The sequence below is a fragment of the Toxorhynchites rutilus genome, chromosome 1 (assembly GCF_029784135.1).
Source record: "Toxorhynchites rutilus septentrionalis strain SRP chromosome 1, ASM2978413v1, whole genome shotgun sequence".
NCBI classification, from domain to species: Eukaryota; Metazoa; Arthropoda; class Insecta; order Diptera; family Culicidae; genus Toxorhynchites; species Toxorhynchites rutilus.
In genome coordinates, this window is record NC_073744.1 from 73,351,320 (window position 1) to 73,374,716 (window position 23,397).

At 41.4% G+C, this 23,397-nt stretch overlaps 2 protein-coding genes across 4 annotated transcripts; both read left to right on the plus strand.

Moving 5' to 3' along the window:
• The first annotated feature begins 9,792 nt into the window (after positions 1-9,792).
• LOC129761072 (uncharacterized) lies at positions 9,793-10,887 on the plus strand. The gene has a single exon (XM_055758774.1). The coding sequence runs from the start codon at positions 9,793-9,795 to the stop codon at positions 10,885-10,887; it is 1,095 nt and encodes a 364-aa protein (XP_055614749.1).
• A 501-nt stretch (positions 10,888-11,388) lies between these two features.
• LOC129773410 (MICOS complex subunit Mic60) lies at positions 11,389-19,147 on the plus strand. Of its 3 annotated transcripts, none has more exons than XM_055777024.1 (7): positions 11,389-11,599; positions 11,951-12,090; positions 12,147-12,346; positions 12,405-13,327; positions 13,384-13,612; positions 13,843-13,863; positions 18,160-19,147. In XM_055777024.1, the coding sequence occupies exons 1-7, from the start codon at positions 11,555-11,557 to the stop codon at positions 18,783-18,785; spliced, it is 2,184 nt and encodes a 727-aa protein (XP_055632999.1). In that variant the 5' UTR covers positions 11,389-11,554; the 3' UTR covers positions 18,786-19,147. The 3 variants fall into 3 exon arrangements, with proteins under 3 accessions (XP_055632999.1, XP_055632991.1, XP_055633001.1); XM_055777016.1 differs by having other exon boundaries at positions 11,390-11,599; positions 12,399-13,327; XM_055777026.1 differs by lacking the exon at positions 13,843-13,863 and having other exon boundaries at positions 11,390-11,599; positions 12,399-13,327.
• The last annotated feature ends 4,250 nt before the right edge of the window (positions 19,148-23,397 follow it).

Genomic DNA, 23,397 nt, shown 5'->3' on the forward strand with positions numbered 1-23,397 from the left:
ATCATTAATTCCCATGGTAGCGATCACTTGCCAATCAATATATCAATCAAGTGTAGCCCGCTTCCACTGAACCATCTCGAGTTCCATTTGATCTAACAAGGAACATCGACTGGCAAAAATTTGCAACGGCGGTAACAATTGGTGTCGAATCAATAGATATACTTCCACCATTGGAAGAATATCGATTCTTCGTAGATTTGATGTATGAAAGCTCACTGGAAGCACAAAAAAGAAAAGTTCCTAGTGTTCCGTTTAATAGAAAACCAGCCACTCCTGGCTGGGACGACGAATGCACAAAATTGTATTTGAAAAAAATCTAATGCTTTCAAAGCTTTTCGTAGACATGGAATATCCACACACTTCGAGGAATATTCGAAGCTTGAAATACAGCTGAAACAATTAATTAAAGCAAAAAAACGCGGTTACTGGCGCAATTTCATTGAAGGTCTTTCACGTGAAACCTCAATACGTACCTTGTGGAGGGTAGCTCGCATCATGCGTAACCGCTCATCTACCAAGGAGAGTGAAGAATACTCCATCCGATGGATATTCGATTTCTCTAAAAAGGTCTGTCCAGACTCAGTTCCAGCCCAACATATTCTTCGAGAAACCTCTCCAAGCGGTGGACCTCTGGACAGACCATTCTCAATGCTGGAATTTTCTATGGCTCTTCTTTCATCGAACAACTCTTCACCCGGAAGCGATATGATTAAATTCGTTCTTCTAAAAAATCTTCCCGATATCGCGAAAAGACGCTTGCTAGACTTATTCAATGCCCTACTAGAAAACAATATTGTGCCACCCGAATGGAGACAGGTCAAAGTGATAGCAATTCAAAAGCCTGGCAAACCAGCGTCTGACCATAACTCATACCGTCCGATTGCTATGCTCTCGTGCATTAGAAAATTGTTGGAAAAAATGATCCTTCGAAGACTCGATCAATGGATCGAGACAAATAATTTGCTATCAAGTACACAATTTGGGTTTCGTAAGAGCAAAGGAACAAACGATTGTCTAGCGTTGCTTTCTACGGATATTCAACTGGCCTTTGCGCACAAGGAGCAACTGCCTTCAGTATTCTTGGATATTAAGGGAGCTTTTGATTCGGTTTCCATAGAAATTCTGTCAGACAATCTGGACAGATGTGGACTTCCTGGAATTTTGAATAACTTCTTGTACCATTTGTTGTCAGAAAAGCGAATGAACTTTACCCTTGGACAACTGACGACTTCCAGAAATAGTTATATGGGTCTACCCCAAGGCTCATGTCTCAGCCCCCTTCTTTATAATTTTTATGTGAAAGATATTGACAGTTGTTTGGCAGAACAATGCACGCTAAGACCACTTGCAGATGATGGTGTGGTTTCCGTCAGAGGTTCCCATGCCGAAAACTTGCATAGACCATTGCAAAATTCCCTAGGTAACTTGTCTTCCTGGGCAAGGAACTTAGGGATCGAATTCTCGCCGCAGAAAACAGAACTGGTAGTGTTTACTCGAAAGCGGTTCCCAGCCCAACTGCAACTCAAGCTTTTGGGCAGAAGCATTACCCAATCATTGACCTTCAAGTACCTTGGTGTCTGGTTTGATTCAAAATGCACTTGGAATACCCACATTACGTATTTGAAGCAAAAATGTCAAAAGAGGGTCAACTTTCTCCGTTCGATTTGCGGCACGTGGTGGGGAGCTCATCCGGGAGATCTCATAACGCTTTATAAAACAACTATTCTATCTATTCTGGAGTATGGCTCTTTCTGCTTTCTCTCAGCAGCTAAAAGTCACTTCTAAAATTGGAACGAATTCAATATCATTGTCTGCGTATAGCCCTTGGCTGTATGCACTCAACGCATAACATGAGTCTCGAGGTTCTGGCAGGAGTAATTCCTCTACAGAACCGATTCTGGGAACTTTCTCTCAGAATACTGGTGAAATGCGGAGTCACGAACACACTTGTGATTGAAAACTTTGAAAAAATTCTTCATCTAAATATACAATCTCGGTTTATGAGAATTTATTACCACTATATTTCGTCAGATATTTGTCTTCCATCGTTTACTCCAGATCGTGCTCACTTCACCATCAGCAGTTCCTCAATTGAATACGATCTGTCGATGAAACAAGCAATACTTAGGATTTCAGATCAGCTTCGACCAACTTTCATTCCCCGTATTTTTAACCGAAAGTACCAAAAAGTCAATTGCATGAAAAGATACTTCACTGATGGGTCTCGCCTCAATGGATCCACTGGCTTCGGTGTTTTCAATGAAAATTCGAGCGCCTTCCGTAAACTGCAGGAACCTTGTTCCGTTTATGTTGCTGAGCTGGCAGCAATCGACTTCGCATTGGGGATGATCTCCAACAAGCCTGCAGACCATTATTTCATTTTCTCGGATAGTCTCAGTTCGCTTGAGGCTCTCCAGTCGATGAAAACTAGTAGGCACCCATCTTATTTCCTCACAAAAGTGAGGCAGCAGATGAGTGCACTGATCGAAAGATCTTATAAGTTAACTTTTGTATGGGTCCCCTCTCATTGCTCAATTCCTGGCAATGAGAAAGCGGACACTCTCGCAAAGGTGGGTGCCCAGGAAGGCGAATTGTTTGATAGACAGATTTCATACGATTAATTTTTCCAATTACTGCGTCAGAGTTCCCTCTTGAGTTGGCAAACTGATTGGAACACTGGAAGTCTTGGGCGGTGGTTATATTCAATTATTCCAAATGTTTCTTCGAGAGCGTGGTTCAAACGTCTGGACGTAAGTCGTGACTTCATTCGTGTAATGAGTAGACTTATGTCCAACCACTACTCGCTAGATGTGCATCTCCACAGAATAAATCTTGTTCAAAGCAACGTCTGTCGGTGTGGAAACGGTTACGATGACATCGATCACGCAGTTTGGCAATGTACGGATAATTACACAGCCAGAGAGTACCTTTTGAATGCCCTTAGGGCCCAAAGAAGACAACCTTATGTTCCTGTTAGAGACGTGTTGGGAACTCGCGACATCTGCTATATGCAGATGATCTATATGTTTGTGAAACGGACTAGCATAAGAATTTGATGCTTTTGTGTGTTTTTTTTCTTTTTCGTTATTAGTTTGTTTGTCTTGTCCCCTCATCTCAGCGTCGCCCACCCTCGACAGATAGTCGAACACCAGATGCTATCCCTGGTCTTTATGCACAATGCTACAGTGCGTGCGGCAACTCTCGGTTGAGACAACGATACCTCATATCCATATCCCTAACCTGATCCATCCCACAAAAATTGTTGCCCCTCTAACCTCGAGTAAACCGCGAATAATCGGTCGAAACCTACTAAACATAGATTTAAGTTGAAATTCTGTAAAAGCAAATCATGAATTAGTGGCTCCGCAAAGCTCATGCGATTCCCAGCAAACATTAAATCGCATAACAAGCGTATATATAACATCATATGCCCTAAAATTTGGTTGGCATATAATGCGCCTAACTGGCATATGCATGCAAAAGTGGAGGCCATATACATACATGGCAAATGCTTACCGAATTTGTTTGGATGAATATGCAACTTTGACCGGCTATAATAGCGATTATGTTGGAATTGAATTGCGATCTAATATGAATATATTCATGAATTGTCAAAGCACCAAATACGACTTTTGCCATACTCATATACGATTTATTACAGACATAGAAAAAAAGACAAATGACGCAAAATATTTTCGTGAAACGTTTATTACAACCTCACGAATCGCCATTTTTACATATGAGTATTTATGTTCGTAGAAATAATAATTGTTTGATTGACTTGTGTTGGGAGTGGAATATGTTTAAAATGCCACAGAATGATGTTTGGTGAAAACTGCTCCTATGTGGGTTCGAACTCCGGTCGTCTGGATTATCATCCATCAGCTATCTCGCGCGGCTATCTGAAATTTAATTCAACGGTTAAACGGTTAAAACTTTCGAGTGCATCAGCATTTCAATGACATTTCAATATGATGTAATATGTTCTTTATTAGGATTTAATATGATTTACTGTTTCATGATTTTCTTCAGCATGCAACACGATTTACTGCAGTACTGAATCGATTTAAATTATACGCTTATGCGACACACAAACTGCATCAGCGTAATATACGCATATAATGCGGATTAAATATATTTTACGACAATGTACATCATAAATCTGCTGTTTGTTATACCGAATTGCGACTTAATTTGATAATGGTATATAAAATCGAGTTTTTGCATTTTATGCGATTTCAAATATACACGACACATACTTTGATTGATATTATATGCGATTATGATTTATTCGGATTTCTTGTAAGACTTGGCACGTGCAAAATTATACGATTTAATGTTTGCTGGGTTGAGCCTTACAAATAAATGAATTGGAATTGAACGAAAAGGTTGCCGACACACATCGCGCGACTCGACATGCTAGGTTGAATCGAGAAAGTTGGTCTGACCTAAGTTGCCAGTTGCCTAGTCTATGTGCTCCCATTTGATTACAAATGCTCTCAACTTTTTTTTATATATTCGTTAAGTTGCTTTGGGAAGCATGTGATTTGGGTAGAATAGGTAATGTTCACACCGCTGGGCATTAATTTCTCAATGTCGGTGTAATGGGCGAGAACCGATTACAGTGACAGAAGATGCAGTAGAATAAACAGAAAAAGAAAATCAGTAAGCTATTGAGTAAGGGTAAGTTTACATTGGCTCGGAGTACGCACGAAAATTTGATTGTACGAATAGAAACAAACAATTTTGTTCGATAGAAGCTGACGAATTCGAACGAACCAAGGGGGAAGCAATGTAACCACACCAATACAACTCAATGTGGTTGTTTACTTTCACTATTGCATACAATTCGTACGACCACTTTTCTGCATCCAGTGTCACCGCCGCCTAATTCATTTCATGAGAATGTTATTGAAGTTTATTCAAATCGAAACAATTAAATATATATTTCAATTGCAATTTCGATATTAAGCTGAAATACAGTAGGAGAGGATTCGAAGAAATTAGGAAAGGACCAGGGAAGATTAATATCGTTAGGAAGGAGGAAACTATTTGATTTTTGAGCTGCTCCAAAAGTTTGCTGTAAAATAAATAGTTCATCCGAACAATCTCAAAAATCAAATAACGAGATTTCGGTAACCTCCATCACGATGAGTAATAAATCGCTGGATCTGACCTCTACGCCTTGTACAAAATGCGGGCAAACTTCAACCCAAAACGAAGACATGATTGCCTGTGACAAGTGCGACAGGTGGTTTCATATACGCTGCGTAGGGATAACTGTGTTGCCTAAAAAGGATAAAAACTGGTTCTGTCCCGAAGCGCCATGCCAATTAGCCTTCCAGGAGTACCAGAACCGAAAGAAAACATTACGTTCCAAGAAGAATATGGACCTGCTAACAATGCCCCCATCCGTGGAAGAGAAGCTGAAAGCTATGGAAGCCGAACAGAAACGCTTGGAAGAGGAAATGGATGCAGAATGTTTAATACGAGAGAAGGAGATCGAAATGAATAATAAGTTGAAAGAGAGAAGAATGCGTAAGGAGCGTGAATTACGCGAAAAGGAGCTGAATTCAGTTAGAGAGCTTCGAGAGAAGGAAATGGAAGAAAAAAGAAGTCAATATGAGGCGGAGCTTCAGGAAAAAGGAGATCATCTTGGTCGAATGAGGGAAATGGAAGCAGAGTATCGTAAAAAAATGTCCAACATTGAGAATCAATTAAAAGAGTTTGTAGTCATCGGGAAGCAGAAGGAACCTAAAGAGATATCCGAAGCTGTATCCCAAGCAGGCCCTAGTGCAACAAAGGACTCGCCGAAGAATCACCCTCGGCAGCACACATCAATTGGTCAACTGACGGAAAAGAATCTCAAGCGCCATGCGGAGAATGAACAAAATCCTATTAATGAAGAAGATTGTGACAAAGATGATATTGAAGATGAAATAAACACTAGCGATGAGGATGAGAAGAAGAGCGGGAATGAATCTCGAAACGGGCAGGGGCCCCATCATGCTGGACCGAGTAGAGCACAATTAAGTGCAAGAAACGGACTCACAAGAAAACTTCCTATCTTTTCTGGGAAGCCGGAAGAGTGGCCTCTGTTCTTCGGTGCCTACCAAGCGTCTAACGAAGCTTGCGGTTACTCCGATGTGGAGAACTTGGTAAGACTCCAAGACAGTCTGAAAGGTGCAGCTCTCGAATCTGTTCGTGGACAACTCCTTCTTCCCAAGTCTGTTCCAAGGGTCATCTCAAAGCTCCGTCAACTATATGGTCGCCCGGAACAGTTATTACAAAGCCATCTAGAAAGGGTTAGAAAGCTTGAACCTCCAAGAGCTGATAAGTTAGCTAGTTTCATTCCGTTTGGAAACGCAGTGGAACAGCTTTTACTGAACATCTGGAAGCTGCAGATCTTACGTTTCATCTGGTGAATCCAATCCTCATTCAAGTGTTAGTCAATAAGCTTCCGGATGGAGAAAAGCGACAGTGGGTGCAATACAAAAGAAAGAAGGATGTAGTAACCTTACGTACATTCACAGACTTCACCTCGAAAATCGTGTTTGATGCTTGCGAGGCAAATGTAAACTACGAGTATAAACCGGATACTAGGTCTACAACCGGGACAAGCAGGAAAAGCAAGCCGAAGGAGAAAGCAGCTCTATATAGTCACAGCGAGATGAACAGATCTTATTTTCCTGACCGAAAAAAATAGAAACCGTGTAGGGCGTGTCAGCGGGAAGACCATCGACTTCGATTCTGTCAAGATTTTAAAAATTTGTCTTACGCGGATCGAATGAAAATTGTCACAAGATGGAAACTGTGCACGATATGTCTCAATGAGCACAGTGGGCAATGTCGATTTAAGATCCGTTGCAATGTAGGTGATTGCAGAGAATCTCACAATCCGTTGACTCATCCGATGGCTACCGTAGTCGCCATGAACACGCACATTAAACCCAGCTGCACGATGATGTTTCGCATGATTCCAGTGAAGATTCACTGTGGAGAGAGATCACTGAAGGTGTTAGCATTCTTGGACGAGGGAGCTTCCATCACACTAATAGAAAACGAGTTGGCAGATCGTTTGGGACTCGTTGGAGTGAAAGAAAAGCTTGTTCTAAACTGGACTGCAGACGTTTATAGAGTGGAGAAAAATTCAAGACGTATGAACCTTTGGACTTCTGCTGTTGGTGAAAAGAACCCTGAGAAAACTTTGCTACAGTCTGTGTACACTGTCGAAAAATTGAAATTGCCGCACCAAACTTTGAACGCGGCACGAACGAATTATCGGCACGGTACAATCACATGCGCGGATTACCAATTACATCATACGATGGTCGTCCAGGAATATTAATAGGGCTAGGCAACATCCACTCGTTTGCCCCCCTGGAAGCGAAGATCGGCACTACAAGCGAACCAATCGCTGTCCGCTGCAAACTCGGTTGGACAGTTTATGGGCCACGACGAGCAAATTCTGAGTCACGAGACAATTTACTAGGCTGCCACCGAGAGGTCTCCAATGAAGAGCTTCATGATCTCTTAAAGAACCATTACGCACTCGAAGAATCTCTGGTGCGAGTGCGTCAAGAATCGACTGAGGACCAAAGGGCTCGCTCGATATTAGAGCAAACTACGAAACGCGTGGGTGAACGATTTGAGACAGGACTTATATGGAGAAAGGATGACGTTTTATCCAAGTTATCCAATGACATTGAAGCGGTTAAAGCAGCTAGAGAAAAGACTAGAGAAATCGCCGGAGTTGTATCAACATGTTCGGAACCAAGTCGAAGACTACGTTGCTAAAGAATATGCACATCTAGCCACCGAAGAAGAATTAACCAGTACAGACCGCAACAGAGTGTGGTTCCTTCCCCTGAACGTGGTTTTGAATCCGAAGAAACCTGGAAAAGTCCGGCTAATATGGGACGCAGCAGCAACCGTCCAAGGAGTCTCGCTAAATTCAATGCTACTGAAAGGGCCAGACCTTCTAGTGCCATTATTATCGGTACTGATCATCTTCCGCGAGAAGAGGATTGCATTCGGCGGTGACATCCGAGAGATGTATCACCAAATGAAAATTATATCCAAGGATAAATCAGCACAATGGTTCCTGTTTCGGAAGGACAGCAGTGAATCACCAAGAGTATTCGTCAAGGACGTCGCTACGTTCGGTTCAACATGCTCCCCTGCATCAGCACAATACATAAAGAACCGGAATGCGGAGGAGCATGCAGTTCAATACCCGGAAGCGGCAGCGGCCATCATTACTCGACACTATGTTGATGATTATTTTGACAGCGTGGACACTGTCGAAGAAGCAGTAGAACGAGCGAAGCAGGTGAGGTTCATTCATAAACAAGGCGGTTTTGACATTCGAAATTGGGTGTCGAACTCGCCGGAAGTTCTCACTGCGTTGGGAGAAATTAAACCCGTGGAACCAGTCGTTTTCAACCAAGACAAACATACTTCTAATGAACGGGTACTCGGGATTATCTGGGATCAGGAGTTAGATGCCTTAGCCTTCTCCATAACACACCGTGCAGAAATTCAAGAGTATCTGTATGAGGGAAAGCAGCCTACAAAGAGAAATGTTTTATCCTGTGTAATGGGGCTTTTCGATCCCCTGGGATTACTTTGTCCATTCACAATTCATGGCAACATACTCATTCAACACCTGTGGCGTAGCGGTTGCGAATGAGATCAAGCAATTGATGAAAACTGCTGGGTCCAGTGGAAGCAATGGATAGGGTTGCTGCCTGATGTCGAAGCTTTACGGATTCCGCGATGTTATTTGGGTGATGCTGTATCTTCGATGGTGGATTCTCTCGAGTTACACATATTTACTGATGCGAGTGAACATGCTTATGGTTGCGTAGCATATTTGCGAACAGTTATCGATGGAGAGGTTAAGTGTAGTCTGATTATGTCTCGAGCAAAAGTGGCACCACTAAAACGCCAGTCAATCCCTAGACTAGAACTGTTGGCTGCTGTCCTTGGAGCTCGAATGAGCCAAACAATTTTGGGAGCAACTTCGTTGCAGATTGATCGCACTACATTGTGGACAGATTCTCGAACCGTGCTGTCCTGGGTCAAATCCGATCAATACAAATATAAACAGTTTGTTGCGTTTAGAGTTGGAGAAATTTTAGATTTAACCAACATGAGGGACTGGCGATGGGTGCCATCGAAACGAAATATTGCGGACGTGCTCACTAAGTGGGGTCGCGGTCCTCCATTACAAAGGAATTCGGAGTGGGTAGATGGTCCGACGATACTTTATCAATCGAGCTGTCAGTGGCCTTCTGCCGACCCAATCGATGAGACTAATGAGGAGGCTAGAGGATTATTGTCGTTCCATGAGGTGGTTGCCGTGGGCAAAATTTCTTGTTGGACATAGTTACTGCGGGTTACCGCTACCGTTGTTCAATTTGTCACCAATTGTAGGCTCAGGAAAGCCGGGTTGCCAACCATTACTTCTCAGGCTACGGAGTATCAACGTTCAGTGTTGAAGGCAAAATTTCCAACTGTTCAACAGCCGCTTCAGCAAAATGAACTTCAACATGCAGAAAACATTTTATGGAAGCAATCATAATTTGATAGTTTTCCAGACGAAATGAGCGCACTCACAGAAAATCTTCAACATGAAAGTCTAGCAGCCTGTATAAACTTTCTCCGACACTAGATGCAGAAGGTGTTCTGAGAGTTCGTGGTAGAATGGAAATAAATGAAGCAATTCCATTCGATAAAAGATTCCCGATTATACTATCGGGGAAACAAGAAATAACAAGAAAATTAATTATGCACTTACACGAAAAGTTTGGCCATGCAAACAGAGAGACTGTGTTCAACGAATTGCGTCAGAAATTCTGGATACCGCACGCGCGTGCAGCTATCCGACAGGTGTCCAAGGAATGCGTGTGGTGCAAGGTAAATCGATGTGAACCTTCTATACCGATGATGGCCCCATTACCCATTCAGCGCACTACACCTCACCTACGACCTTTCGGCGCAGTAGGAATAGATTATCTGGGACCGGTTGACGTAACGGTTGGCCGCAGAAATGAGAAACGATGGGTAGCGGTGTTTACGTGTATGGCTGTTAGAGCCGTACACTTGGATGTGGTCTATAGTCTGAGCACACAATCTTGTCTGATGGCGATCAAAAGATTCACGAGCAAACGAGGAGTCCCAGAACAAATATTTTCGGACAATGCTACGTGTTTCCATGGAGCAAATACCGTCATGAGAGGCGAAATAAACAAAATCAACCAAGAGTGTGCAGAGAAAATCATATCACCTGTTACATCGTGGCATTTCAACCCTCCCGGAACACCGCACATGGGCGGTGTTTGGGAACGAATGGTACGGTCCGTCAAAGAGGCTCTACGCACATTGGACGACGGACAAAGAATGACGGATGAGATTCTCGTAACGTCGTTAGCAGAAGCTGAGGACTTGATAAACTCCCGCCCGTTGACGTATATTCCACAAGAATCAGCCGACGAGGAAGCGATAACTCCGAACCACTTCATCCGTGGAACAACGACAAGTGAAGATGTACACCTGGATAACTCGGTTGAATTTTCTGAAACTCTACGCAACGTCTATAAACGATCAAGGTATTTGGCCAATGAGTTTTGGGAACGCTGGTCAAAGGAGTACCTACCCACACTGAATCATCGTTCCAAATGGTTCGAAGAAAAAAAACCACTGGAAGTCGGAGATCTAGTGTTTCTTGTTGAGGGAAAGGATCGGAAAAATTGGAAACGAGGACTTGTACAGAAAGTAATCAAGGGAGCGGATGGAAGGATTCGTCAAGCGGAAATAGGAACAGCAGACGGCAAAGTATACAGGCGTGCTGCGGCAAATCTAGCGGTGTTAGAAGTCCAGTAAGGTAAATCCGGAACTCCAGGAAGATTGACCGGATGTTACGGGCAGGGGTGTGTTCACACCGCTGGGCATTAATTTCTCAATGTCGGTGTAATGGGCGAGAACCGATTACAGTGACAGAAGATGCAGTAGAATAAACAGAAAAAGAAAATCAGTAAGCTATTGAGTAATTCATTTCATGAGAATGTTATTGAAGTTTATTCAAATCGATACAATTTATTCAAATTCGACACAATTATACAATCGAAACAATTAAATATATATTTCAATTGCAATTTCGATATTAAGCTACAGTAGCAGTAGGAGAGGATTCGAAGAAATTAGGAAAGGACCAGGGAAGATTAATATCGTTAGGAAGGAGGAAACTATTTGATTTTTGAGCTGCTCCAAAAGTTTGCTGTAAAATAAATAGTTCATCCGAACAGGTAAAATTGAATCAGCGTGTAATCTAAACTTCATGTACCGTGCTTAATGTTCGAATCGAAGGAATCGAACCCTTTTTTAGCATTGTGTCAAATTCCATGTAGTGGTCAACACATTAAAATTTTTGTCTTTCATACATCGGTTTGAGGACCATCGCTTTTTTCCGCAAGTCGTCGCCTGCGGTCAGGTGTGTACATCGGAGGTATTAAGCAAAGCGGTCCAGTAATAATATTTTTCCGAAGTTACGATGTATCGCCTACTGGTGCAGAAGGTTGTCCTGAACGGACGGAAGGTACGTCATACATTGGTGCGAGCCGCAAAGCAATTTGCCTAATAATTTACCAGCAGAGTGATGAATATGTTATGTCACAATGTATAAGAAAAAAGCGAGATACAAATGTAATCAATGCTGATAGAAGTGTAAAAACAAACTGTGGCGATGTATGCCGAATTTCGAAGTCGAAGATGTATATATTTAAACCAAAAGGTTCAATTGTTTCCCTATAATCAGTTTGTCAATATAAAGCTATGGTGAAAATGATTGTTTCCGTTATTTAGCCATCAAAAGTTCAAAAACAATACACTGACTTAAAACTTGATACATATTTTGTATATTAATTCTGTTCAATAATATTCCATGAAGGGACAGGGCGGCCAATTGGTACGAAATCTTATAACCAAACAAGTTCCAAATGTCCCTCAATTTCGCGAGGCAGGATTCGGAAAAGTGCTGGTCGTGTTATCTCCGTTACTCATTGGGGGTGGAGTGGTTGCCTATGCCAAGTAAGTTAATTCAATTCAAAAAGTGTAATATCCGATGAAATTTGTTTTTCTTTCAGATACGACAATGAGTTCCGCAGAACGTTGGTTTCAAATGCTCCCGCCCTAGAGCCAGTGCTTAAAGTGCTTTTGCAAGAAGAAAATCCTTTGAATGACGTTTCAAAGAAATTCGATGAAATTTCCAGTACAGTCAGTGGTTACACTTCAAGCATTACTAGCTTTTTTACTGGAGGAGAGCAGGAGAAAAAACCGGAAAAAAGTTGGTTGATATTGTCGATAATTTTGAAATTTTGGTAAATTTATTTTTGTAGAAGTAGATGTTCCACCGGTGACACGTTCCAAGTTGGTTCACGTGCCTGTTCCTTCGCCTCCTTTGTCGAAACCTGAGCCAACAGCAGAAAAAAGTTCCACTCCGGCAACGGGCACTACTCCAGAGAAGATTCCAGTTACAGCAGCAACAGCTCCTGTTAAGAAAGATGCTTCTCTAATGGCACCAACGCCCAAGCCAACCATTTCTAGTCTAGGCGAAATACCTAAATCGATCAGTGATTTGGAGCGCCAGATAGACGTTGCTGCCGCAACGGCTATCAAGGAATACGGAAAAGCGGTGCAAGTACTGAGAAACTACACCGAAGAAGTGAAAAAAGTTGTCGATGAGTCTGTCGATAAATTGGACACATCCAGTTGGGTGCTATTACGCAATCGAACCAGCGCGAGGGACACTTCGCTTAAAGCGGCAGAAAGTGCCGCGGATGAAGCACGGAATAACATTGAGAAACTGCATCGTCTTTTGGATAGCAAAGATATCAAATGTTCCGATGAGTTGAAGAACAAGGCCCGTGAAAACATAGCTGCGTATTTGGAACATCTCAAGAAAGCGAAAGAAGAGGTCTTCAAAGCTAGGGATCTCGCTAATCAAGGCGAAAAGTACTGGAAAAAGGTAGAAACTGCTAGGAACTTTTTTGTTGAGGAAATTGAGTCTCTCTTTCCCGGGATTAATTTGAACGAGAGGAAGCTCGATATAGCTAAGGAAGATCTCGACTTGTTTATCATACATGCCTTTACGCAAGTGGTGGCTCATCAGAAGGAGCTCCAGAAGCTGCAAATTGAAGGTGATCAGAAGTTGAGACGGGCATTAGAAGCAGTACGAGGAACTGATCAAAGTGAAGCTGTCAAAGCGCAGTTAGAATATGAAATCGCGAAAGAACGACGAGAGCTAAACTTACGCAACCAGAAGAAGGTAGATCTAGCTGTATCCAATATATTGTACTCATTAATCCTTCATTCCGCTTGCAGCTTCTCGCTATTCGAGCTGACCTAGAACGTGACCTTCGGAACCAAATGAAACGACAATCCGAAGCTCACACGGACCATTTGAACGATGCGCTCGTGCAGAAGGAATTGGAAATGAAGCGCAAATTTCAACGCGAATTGGATGAAAAGATTACCACCGAGCAAGCTGCCTACAAACTGCAGTTAGCAGGAATGCTTGGCAAATTGAAGGGCATGGACGCCGCTCTTAAAGGTAAATTTCGCGAGAATGTACATCGACATTTATTATGCACAACATCTACTATCAACTAAATAAGATTGGTTTAAGTTAAACAGACATTTTATGACTTCTTACCGATGTGTGTCACTAATGTAATCTATGTTCTTGTCTTTTTTGTGTGCCCCATGCTTTCTACCAAACACTTCATCAACAATACAAAACACAAACCTCTTACCATTTCTTCATTTGCTAATAATATCCAGAGATCGATGATGAAATGAAAGGTACAAACAAAGTATATAACAAAAATGACTTCAACTATATATCTGTCTTATTGTAAGGGTGGTCAACGACGGTAAACAATATCGTTTTTTTTTGCAAAAAAAAAAGTCTGAAAAATAGCTTTCGTTCAGATCATTATTACATCATTATATCATTATATCGAATGAAACATAAAAAAATCTTTGCATGACCATGCTAATAATTGAGATAAGATTATAATTGAATCACGCTTAGAAAGCGTTTTTTGACGTAGGACTACTTTTTTAATTTCTATACCGGGGTGTAAATTTAAAGTTTCGAAACGAAAACGAAAGCGTTACGCCGGAGACTGAGAGCGTTAACACAGACCCCGTTCGATTTTGGCTACGCATCCGAATATTTCGTGTTGCCAAAAACGAACGGTTTTTTTTCATATTTTTTTACTTTTTAGTGGTTAAAAATATTTAGGGAACAATAAAAAATTACATGACACGAAAATTTTAGTTTTTGCACTCGGGTACACTATGGTATACACTGAAGAGCCTACTGCTCCGGGGCTGAAGATAGAAAAATATAGAATAACCTTTATGGCATGCGCAAATGCTACGGGTACTCACAAATTGCCGATGTTTATGGTTAGAAAAACTAAGAACCCATTGGGCTTTCAAAAACATTTAAATTCCTGTTGAACATGCCGATTCGAAAAATGCATGGACGACTCGTTACATATTTTAGAAGTGGTTTCACGAGTCTCGTACCAAATATTCGAAGATTTTCCAGTAGAGTGGGAATCGAACAAAGGGTCGTTCTCCTTCTTGACAATTGTATGGCGCATCTTTTCCAACATGAGCTGATTTTGGATGACGGCTTGATAGAGGTCATTCATTCAAATTATATTCAAAATAGGTCATTAAATTACCAAAACAAGATATCAAGACAAATTACATCTTGAAATCGCCAATAAGTCTGACTTTAAGCAACGGATTAAGAAAAACAACCTTAAAGACGTTTCTTTTTGACTGCATGAAGCATGGATGGATGTCACTGAAACAGTGATTCAACGATCTTGGAAAAATATAGGCTGAATAGTTGGAACTGCTGCACGAAGACGGCGTTCCTTTGCGCATATTGTTCAATTCCCAGATGGCATCGACACAGTTGAAACAATGGAATATCCCGAGGATGAATTTTGCGTCGATGAAAACTCAGACGCGAAAATTATCGCTCTGGTACTGAAGAAGGACGACAAAGCCTGTGACGGCATAGAGGAAGAAGGAGATGACGATTTGTCGATTTTGGATAAAAAAGGAGACGAAGATTTGATTTTGGTGGACATCATACTTCCTGGTCCAGCATTGACCCAAACCCACCAAGTCACTCAAGAACTGGCAATTTCAGGTACAAGACGTTCGTATTTGTTGAGATGTGTACCTCGATAAATGCGGGGTGGCGGGATGAAAAACCGCAGAGGCAGTCCTTTGTGGTTTCCATCGACCTTCACCTTAAGAAAGTAACATTCCAATGATATCAAGGGGGAAAACAACGGATTGCCAAGGGGTTGAGGACACATGCAGATGAGGTCAGAAATGTCGTATGCACCTATTATGTTCACTAATTGACCACTTGTTGGATTCCAAGATTTTAGAGGTTCAATAATAGAATAGCCACCCGGGAGTGTTCGGAACGCAACCGGAACAGGTCCGCATGTGGCCTATGACGACATAGACATATGACCAGATATGACCGCCAATGGGTTAGTTTTTATGTCCCGAGTAATTAGAGGTGTCACATGATGGGCATAGCACGGTTCTAAGTACTGCTTCGATCATGCCTATTATATCACCGAAACATGTTCCAGTCATATTCCGGAACCTGTTGACCGATTCCAACTATTTATATTGGCAACATAAAGGATCATATTATCTTTTTTAGTTGAGCTCAAATTGATTGAATGAAGGACGAGAAAACTAAAAAAAAGGATTCAAAAAAACTGTTCGTTTTTGGCACATGTGCCAAAATCGAACCGTGCCTAAATCAAACGGGATCTGTAGCTCCTAAACAACTGAATGAAATGGTATGATAAACATTTCATTCGAATAAGGGAGGCGATCTGGCGTAGTGGTAACATCCATGCCTCTCACGCTAAAGGTCACGAGTTCAATTCTCACTCCCGACATTCTTCCAAAAATGGAAGTAAAAAGTGACGAACCAGCCAAATGAGTTGAAAATCACTATAATACAGATAAAAAAAAAAAAAAAATTTCATTCGAAAGATAAAATGTCTGCGTGTTATATACTTGTTACTTTTTGATCCAAAAGCTTGTTTCAATAGCCTTAAAATTGCTTCCAAAACAGGCTATTGAAATCACCAATCGGTATATGAGTGAGCGCCGCTCGGAAATCCACTTAGTTATAATTGAACAGCGATTGGAGCTGTTGGAGATGTTGTCGCTGTTGTGGTGAAGCTAACTTCGTTCATCGTGAAAGCGCTGATGAACGGTGTCACCAAGAGCCTGTTTGTGCACCATAGGCCGGAAGGGATTCCATCAGGAGGAGAGTGATGCCACTGATAAGGCGACCAAGAAAGTACCTGCATCGAAAATTGGTTCCGCTTAAGGCATCGGAGCAGTCGCCACACACACATACACGCGCGCAACTCTTTTCGTTTGGTGGTTATCGAGCAATCGAGAAGAATCCGGAAAGATGTCATTGTTGCTGCAAAATAATCTGCCAGTTCCCCTAGAAATTGAAAATTACATTCAAGCGAAAGAATTTATTTTAATGTTTTCTATCCAGATAACACTGCCACCAAATACATTTGGTTTTGTGATTTTTCAATCAAGTGCAATTAACAGGTGGTTATCGAGTTAGCATTAACCACTGGTGGGCTTCGTGCATCGACAAGAATCTGGAAAGATGTTATCGTTGCTGAAAAATAATCTGTCAATTCTCCTAGGAATTGAAAATTACATTCAAGCGAAAGAGTTTGTTTTAATGTTTTCTATCCATATAATACGGCGACCAAATACATTTTGTTTTGAGATGTTTCAATCAAGTGCAATTTGCAGGGAAGCTTCTGAATATTATTTGTTCGCGCCACGCGCAGCGAGCGCAAAACGTGTTCTGACATGTCAGGACGATATAAATTGAAACCTCCATTTGTCTACAATACACATTTTCCCATCATCACCCGAAGCAATTATTGTCTATTCCATTCCATCGCATCACCTAGTAACGCGCGAGAGCGAGATGAATGTAGCAGCAACATAACAACGAACAGCACCCGATCGAGCCGAGCGAAGCCGACAGGACAAAAACCCCACCAACTTTCTGACAAATGCAAAGGGAACGCAGAACAGACCATCCATCTTTGCCAGTTTTTTCCTTACCATCAACGTGGAAGTGACTTACCAAGTGATGCGTAATTAGTGAAATAAAGAGAAAATTTGGACTATAACCTCTTGTGTTTTTAACTTCCACAGTGTGCTTAGCCAGAACCATTCCAACCGCAGTTAGCCCGGTTTATGCGCTAACATTATTCATCCCATCAGTAGAATATTTTCGTATCCAATATAGGATGCGCGAGCAACGGAAAATGTTTTGCATCGCGGAAATCATATAATTTTCAATCGATTATTGCTCAGTCGCCGAATGTTGCAAACTCAGAGTTCATTCGCCTCTAGTTTGTTTTCCAAATTGCCATAGTAAACCACACCTTCTCTCGATTCAATCACGGACAAAAAGCATACTTAAGCGATATTCTGGTGGCCAAATGCATTCAGTGTGTTTCGAACTGTGAAGGAGCGCAGAAGAGCCGATCCTTCAGAAGGAGAAGAGAAGGCGATCAAGAGAGTACACAGAAAAAGATGCATCGGGGCAGCCGCCACATACGCGCGCAACTCTTTTCGTTTTGGTTATCGAGCATCGAGAAGAATCCGTTTGCAAAATAATCTGCCAATTCCCCTTGGAATTGAAAAATACATTATAATACTGCGATCAAATGCATTTCGTTTTGTGATTTTTCAATCAAGTGGTATTAACAGGAAAGCTCCTGAAGATCATTCTTCCACATCAGTAGAATATTTTCGTATTCAATATTGGATGTATGAAACCTTGTGCCTCCAACGAAACGTTCTCGTTTCCGAAGTCCCCCAAATATTCATTTATTAATTCATTCAGAATGGATTCAGATTCAACTTCAAACAAATGATCACTAAATCAATGATAGTCCTACGTCAACCTTGCAGTTATACCACAGATATAACCCACTTCCTGTTTTTTTTAAATAAGCTAATGATGAATTGTTCTTATCCCAATAGGACGCGCTGATGCGGAGAAAAGTGCCCATCAAGCGCAAGCTTTGTGGGGTTCCTGCCAATCACTCTGGTCATCTATCCGATCTGGCCAACCAGGAAAATCTTGGCGCGAACAGCTGCGCCCTCTGAATGATGAAATCAGCGCCGTCGGGCGTGCGGCGGAAGGTGATGAACTTGTCAGTGTAGTGCTTAAAGGATTGCCCGAGACAGCTAAAACACGTGGTGTCTATCCGGAGGATGCTCTGCGTGAGCGATTCATCAAGGTAGAGGAAATTTCTCGTCGACTGGCGTTAATTCCAGCCGCAGGAGCTCGGCTGCCAATGTATTTTCTATCGTACCTGCAAGCTGCACTCATCGCCCGTCCTGATGTTTCTATCTCAAAAGACGAGCTCGAGGATAAACCGTTTGATGTGAGCAAGCTGGATACGTACGACATTTTGAATCGGGCTCGCTATTGGCTGGATCGTGGTGATCTTGTCAAAACAGTGCAATACATGAATTTGCTTCAGGGCGCATCACGGAAAGCTGCTTCCGACTGGCTCTATGAGGCTCGTTTGCTGCTGGAAACACAACAAGCAGCCAGTACATTAATGGCTCATGCTGCATCCAGTGGCATTCGATTTCTGTAGGAAAGTCATCTGTGTACTGTTTTAAATGTCCCCCATGATGTCCTTAACTATTCCGTGTTACAACCCGGCTGTTGCTGTTAAGAACCGAAAGTCCACAAACACAACGTATGCAACAGTTTTGCGTTTGATTTTAAATAGTTTAACCAAATTTAACTGAGAATGGCAACGTCACGCCTTTATTGTGTTGCTAAATTCAAATCAGTATAAAACCCCATTGAACAAGTAAATTGAGCATTAATTATGGCAATGATTGGAAACCGTTATATTTTCAATATGTATGCAGTTTGAAAAATACAAATATTCCCTTGAAAACTAAGAATGTTGTAATTAGCCATTTCATTGAAAATAAATCGAGAATGTCAGTTGAAGACCACAATTCAGTCTCTACCGAAAAGTCATAACATCTCAAACAGGGTATAGTATATTGAAATGCAAGTAATGCGTTTTACTCTAGAGACAAACATTAGCTATGTATGTGGAACTTCTCAAACTATGCTTGCTAAGGTGCTATACGCTTGGCAGAAAAGGTTACAATCATTCCAAATTTTTCTTTGAGGTATTAAAAGGTATGGACGTAAGTCGTAACTTCATTCGCGTACTGAGTAGACTTATGTTCAACTATTACTCGCTATATAGTACAAGGACAACAATAGCAATGCGTTTGCCTGGTGCATTACGGTTGCCCGGTTATTTTTTGCTTTGAAATACAATATCGCGCCACAATATTTCTAGCTTACTTCACTTTTTCTGAGTGGTTGTTTCTGTTGCAGTCTTTTTCTGTAGCGTTTTATCCCGGGAACCCTTTCGAATAACCTTGAGGTCTAAGCAACCATATTTTTCTATAAGCGACTAGCTGACCCGGCAAACTTCGTTCCGCCCAAAATTTGTTTTTTGTTATCAATATCTTCAAACATTCACGTTTTCTTACTATGAGCAAGTTCATGGGTCCAATCGCAGAATTGTTGATTGATTGATCATCTATTCGACCCCGTTGAATTTACCTTTTACTATAAAATACCTAGTACAAAACTCATCGTTATAATATCAGATTATTATCAGACACAATTCTCATTCAAGATTTTTCATCCACTTGCAAATAACATGTTTCTCCGTTACATAGAATAAATGTTTTATGCAGAAAATATGATAGAATAAAGACAGCCCTAAATCGGACAATTCCTTTCTCGAGTTCTGCTCTTATCAACACATCCGGCGAGGGGGTCTTCGTAGCCACTTGGTTACGCGTTCGCTTACTAAGCGATCGGTCGTGAGTTCAAACTCAGGACCCTCAATTGACCATCCTTGTGTTGTTATAGAATAACTACGTCCACGCAAACATCATCAGCGATGGAGATCGATCCACGGTCGAAAATAGATCGATTCATCCATACAACTGCTCTGCTCTGCAAGAAACATCGGGCTGCTGTTCTATAAATAACCCAACAATGATCACTATCAACTGTCTCCGCTGTCCGGTCTGCTGAACAATGGAAGAACAGAAAGAATACCCTTACGCCGAAATGGCTACTACTGTGTAATTTACCATAATGTAATGGAACAGAAAACTTAACGCCTAAATGGCTACTACTAACTACTGTGTAATTTACAGTTTATAGAAACATAAATATATGTACATGTACACGATTAAAAAACCCGGCTCTGTTACAGCTAAAATGCTAATGAGCCTAATAAATAAATAAATGGGATAAAAAAAAAACACATCCGGCAATACTTTTTTTGGTATAGATAGAAGAAGATATAGGAGTGCTTTAAATTCCATTTCCATTTTCGAACAAAGATCAATTTCGCTAGCGCAAACATCAAATGGACTAACAGCACTTGTCACTATGTAATTGTAGAACATATGCGAATTTAATTTTCTGAATTTTCCCTTTTTCCTTCAGAGTTTTCCGAAAATTTTCAATTGTCATGTTTGGTTGGAATATTTTTGGTTGAAATATTTGTAATATTTTTATGGGATCACCTCTCCATTCCAGAGGAGGGAGGGGTGTCATACCATTATAGAAACAATTATCATACCCAAAAACCCTCACATCTCAAATTGTGCTTGAATAGTTCTCGAGTTATGCAGAAGTTTGTGTTTCGTTTGTATGGCAGCCCCCATTAGAGAAGGGGGGAGGAGTGTATTCACCACAGAAAAGTTTCGTGCCCCGTAAAACATATGCCAAATTTGGTTCCATTTGCTTGATTAGTTTTCGAGTTATGCAGAAATTTGTGTTTCATTTGTATGATAGAGAGCAGCAGGAGTGTCTAACCACTATAGAGATATTTATTGCATCCTAAAACCTCCACATGCCAAATTTGGTTTCGTTTGCTTGATTGATTCTCGAGTAAATTAGAAATTTGTGTTTCATTTGTATGGCAGCCCCCCTTTAGAGAGGGGGATGGAGAGTCTAACTACCATAGAAACATTTATTGTACCCTAAAACCTCAATATGCCTAATTTGGTTTCATTTGCTTGATTAATTCTCGAGTAAATTAGAAATTTGTGTTTCATTTGTATAGCAGCCCCCCTTTAGAGAGGGGGGTGGAGAGTCTAACTACCATAGAAACATTTATTGCACCCTAAAACCTCAATATGCCTAATTTGGTTTAATTTGCTTGATTATTTCCCGAGTAATGTAGAAATTTCACAGCATTATAGAATAATATCCGAAGGTTTAAACAAGCGACTTTTATAATATAACAGCGTAGTTCTACGTCAACAATGCGGTCGTATCTTGGACACAACCTCCTATAATTTTTTTTAATATCAACAACCTCGAAAACAGTAGCATTGCTTCATTATGATCAAGACTAGTGCAAATGCAATCCTAGTTGAAGTTTTTTGACTGGCACGCGAACCCAAATAACTAATAACATTCCAGTACGACATTCAAGATGCTTGGTATTCCCCATATGATTTTTTGGCGCACAACGGAAAACAAACAATGTTAACTGCTTGAATTATGCCACACAGCTTGTACTCTGCTGTAACACCCATCGATGCAAATTCGCTGATGAGTTTGTCAAGAGCAACCGCTTTCACCACCAACAGGGGGAGCTTGATTTTGGTTGCTGCCTGGGTAACGGCGTTTACATTTTCGACCGACGCGCCGAAGTCGCCTATTTCGCTGTTGTTCGATGCGAAGGCTCGATTCAGTGCGAGCGCTTTTCACTGCACCAACATCGCGTGCATCAATAGATGACGCTTGCCTCGAAATTTTATTGCCAGGGGCAATAAAATCGTTTTTTGCAGGGCTCGAGCCAGCCTTCCTCTTCTTCTTGCTCATCACACACTATGCGAAGCATCCAATTTATGACGCGGAAAGAAAAACACACGATACAAATAACGCTTAAAACGAACTGGAAAAACCACACGACGATATCCAAGTTGAATTACCACTGGTGGGGTCCAATCTTAGATCGAAGCGCAGCGAAAGCAAAGTGAACCGGATTGGTCAACAGTCCGATGCCGAATGAAAGTTTGCCTACTACTACTAAAAGATATTTATTCAAGTATTCTTAAATCTAGTACAATTTTTTTTTAGTTTATATGTCAATTGATCAGCCTTGTGGGCCCGGCAACTTCGTTCAGATTGAATTTTGTTTTTATGAATGTTTATAACAATGCATCGTTTGTAATCTAATTTACATATGAACCCGGAAGGAGGGAAATATAAAATTTTTAATTGGGAAAAATTTGATAACCTACCTAACTACAAAAATAAATAAAACTATGGGACTAGGTTCCGAATGAATACGTGCGGGGACCGCTGGCAAGACTCCCTGAAACTAGTCAGGATTATATTTTTTCCCTCTTCCAGCACCTGAAGACCAGACAACCGGTGGATATCTGAAATTCGTGTCCTAGGTGGACTGTCCAGGATCATTCGAAGGATCTTGTTTTCGATGACCTGAAGTTTACGGTGGTGGCTATTGGCGCAACTCTCCCAGATTGGCAGACCATACTCAATCACCGGTAAAACGATCTGCTTGTATATCGCAAGTTTATTTTTCCGCGTTAAAGTAGACTTTCGATTGATGAGCGGGTAAAGCGACTTGAGAAGCTTGAAACACTTCGTGGATGTTTTGTTCACATGGGAAGCGAAGTTCAAATTCCTGTCCAGGGTGAGGCCCAGGTAGACTACATCATTCGACCAATTTATGGGAGTGCTGCTGAGGTGGACTTTCACGTCATTAGGCGGAACAAGTCGTGGTGATTTGGAGTGTGGAAATATTATGGCTTGTGTTTTCGCCGCGTTGATGCATATCTTCCATGATTTTAGGTAGTCAGAAAGAACATCCAGGCCTCTCTGCAAATTTCTAGTTAACGGACGTATCATTCGACCCTTGTAGATGATAGCGGTGTCATCAGCGAACATCGACAGCACGCCATCACCAGGAACATCAGATGTATAGATGTTAAACAGGATAGGACCTAGGAGGCTACCCTGCGGAACTCCCGCTATGACGCTGAACATATCGGAGAGCGTGTTGTTTAGAGAGACCTGAAAAGTCCTATCCGAGAGATAGTTCCCGATGAACTTGATAAGGAAGATCGGGAAGTTGAAACGTCGTAGCTTGAACACAAGACCATTGTGCCAGACAT

Excerpts from the sequence above, each read along its gene's own strand:
- LOC129761072 (XM_055758774.1), top strand. The coding sequence starts at position 9,793 with ATGCACTTACACGAAAAGTTTGGCCATGCAAACAGAGAGACTGTGTTC.
- LOC129773410 (XM_055777016.1), top strand. The coding sequence starts at position 11,555 with ATGTATCGCCTACTGGTGCAGAAGGTTGTCCTGAACGGACGGAAG. Across the intron at positions 13,328-13,383 it reads ACTTACGCAACCAGAAGAAG|CTTCTCGCTATTCGAGCTGA; the intron begins GTAGATCTAGCT and ends TTCCGCTTGCAG. Across the intron at positions 13,864-18,159 it reads GATCGATGATGAAATGAAAG|GACGCGCTGATGCGGAGAAA; the intron begins GTACAAACAAAG and ends TTATCCCAATAG.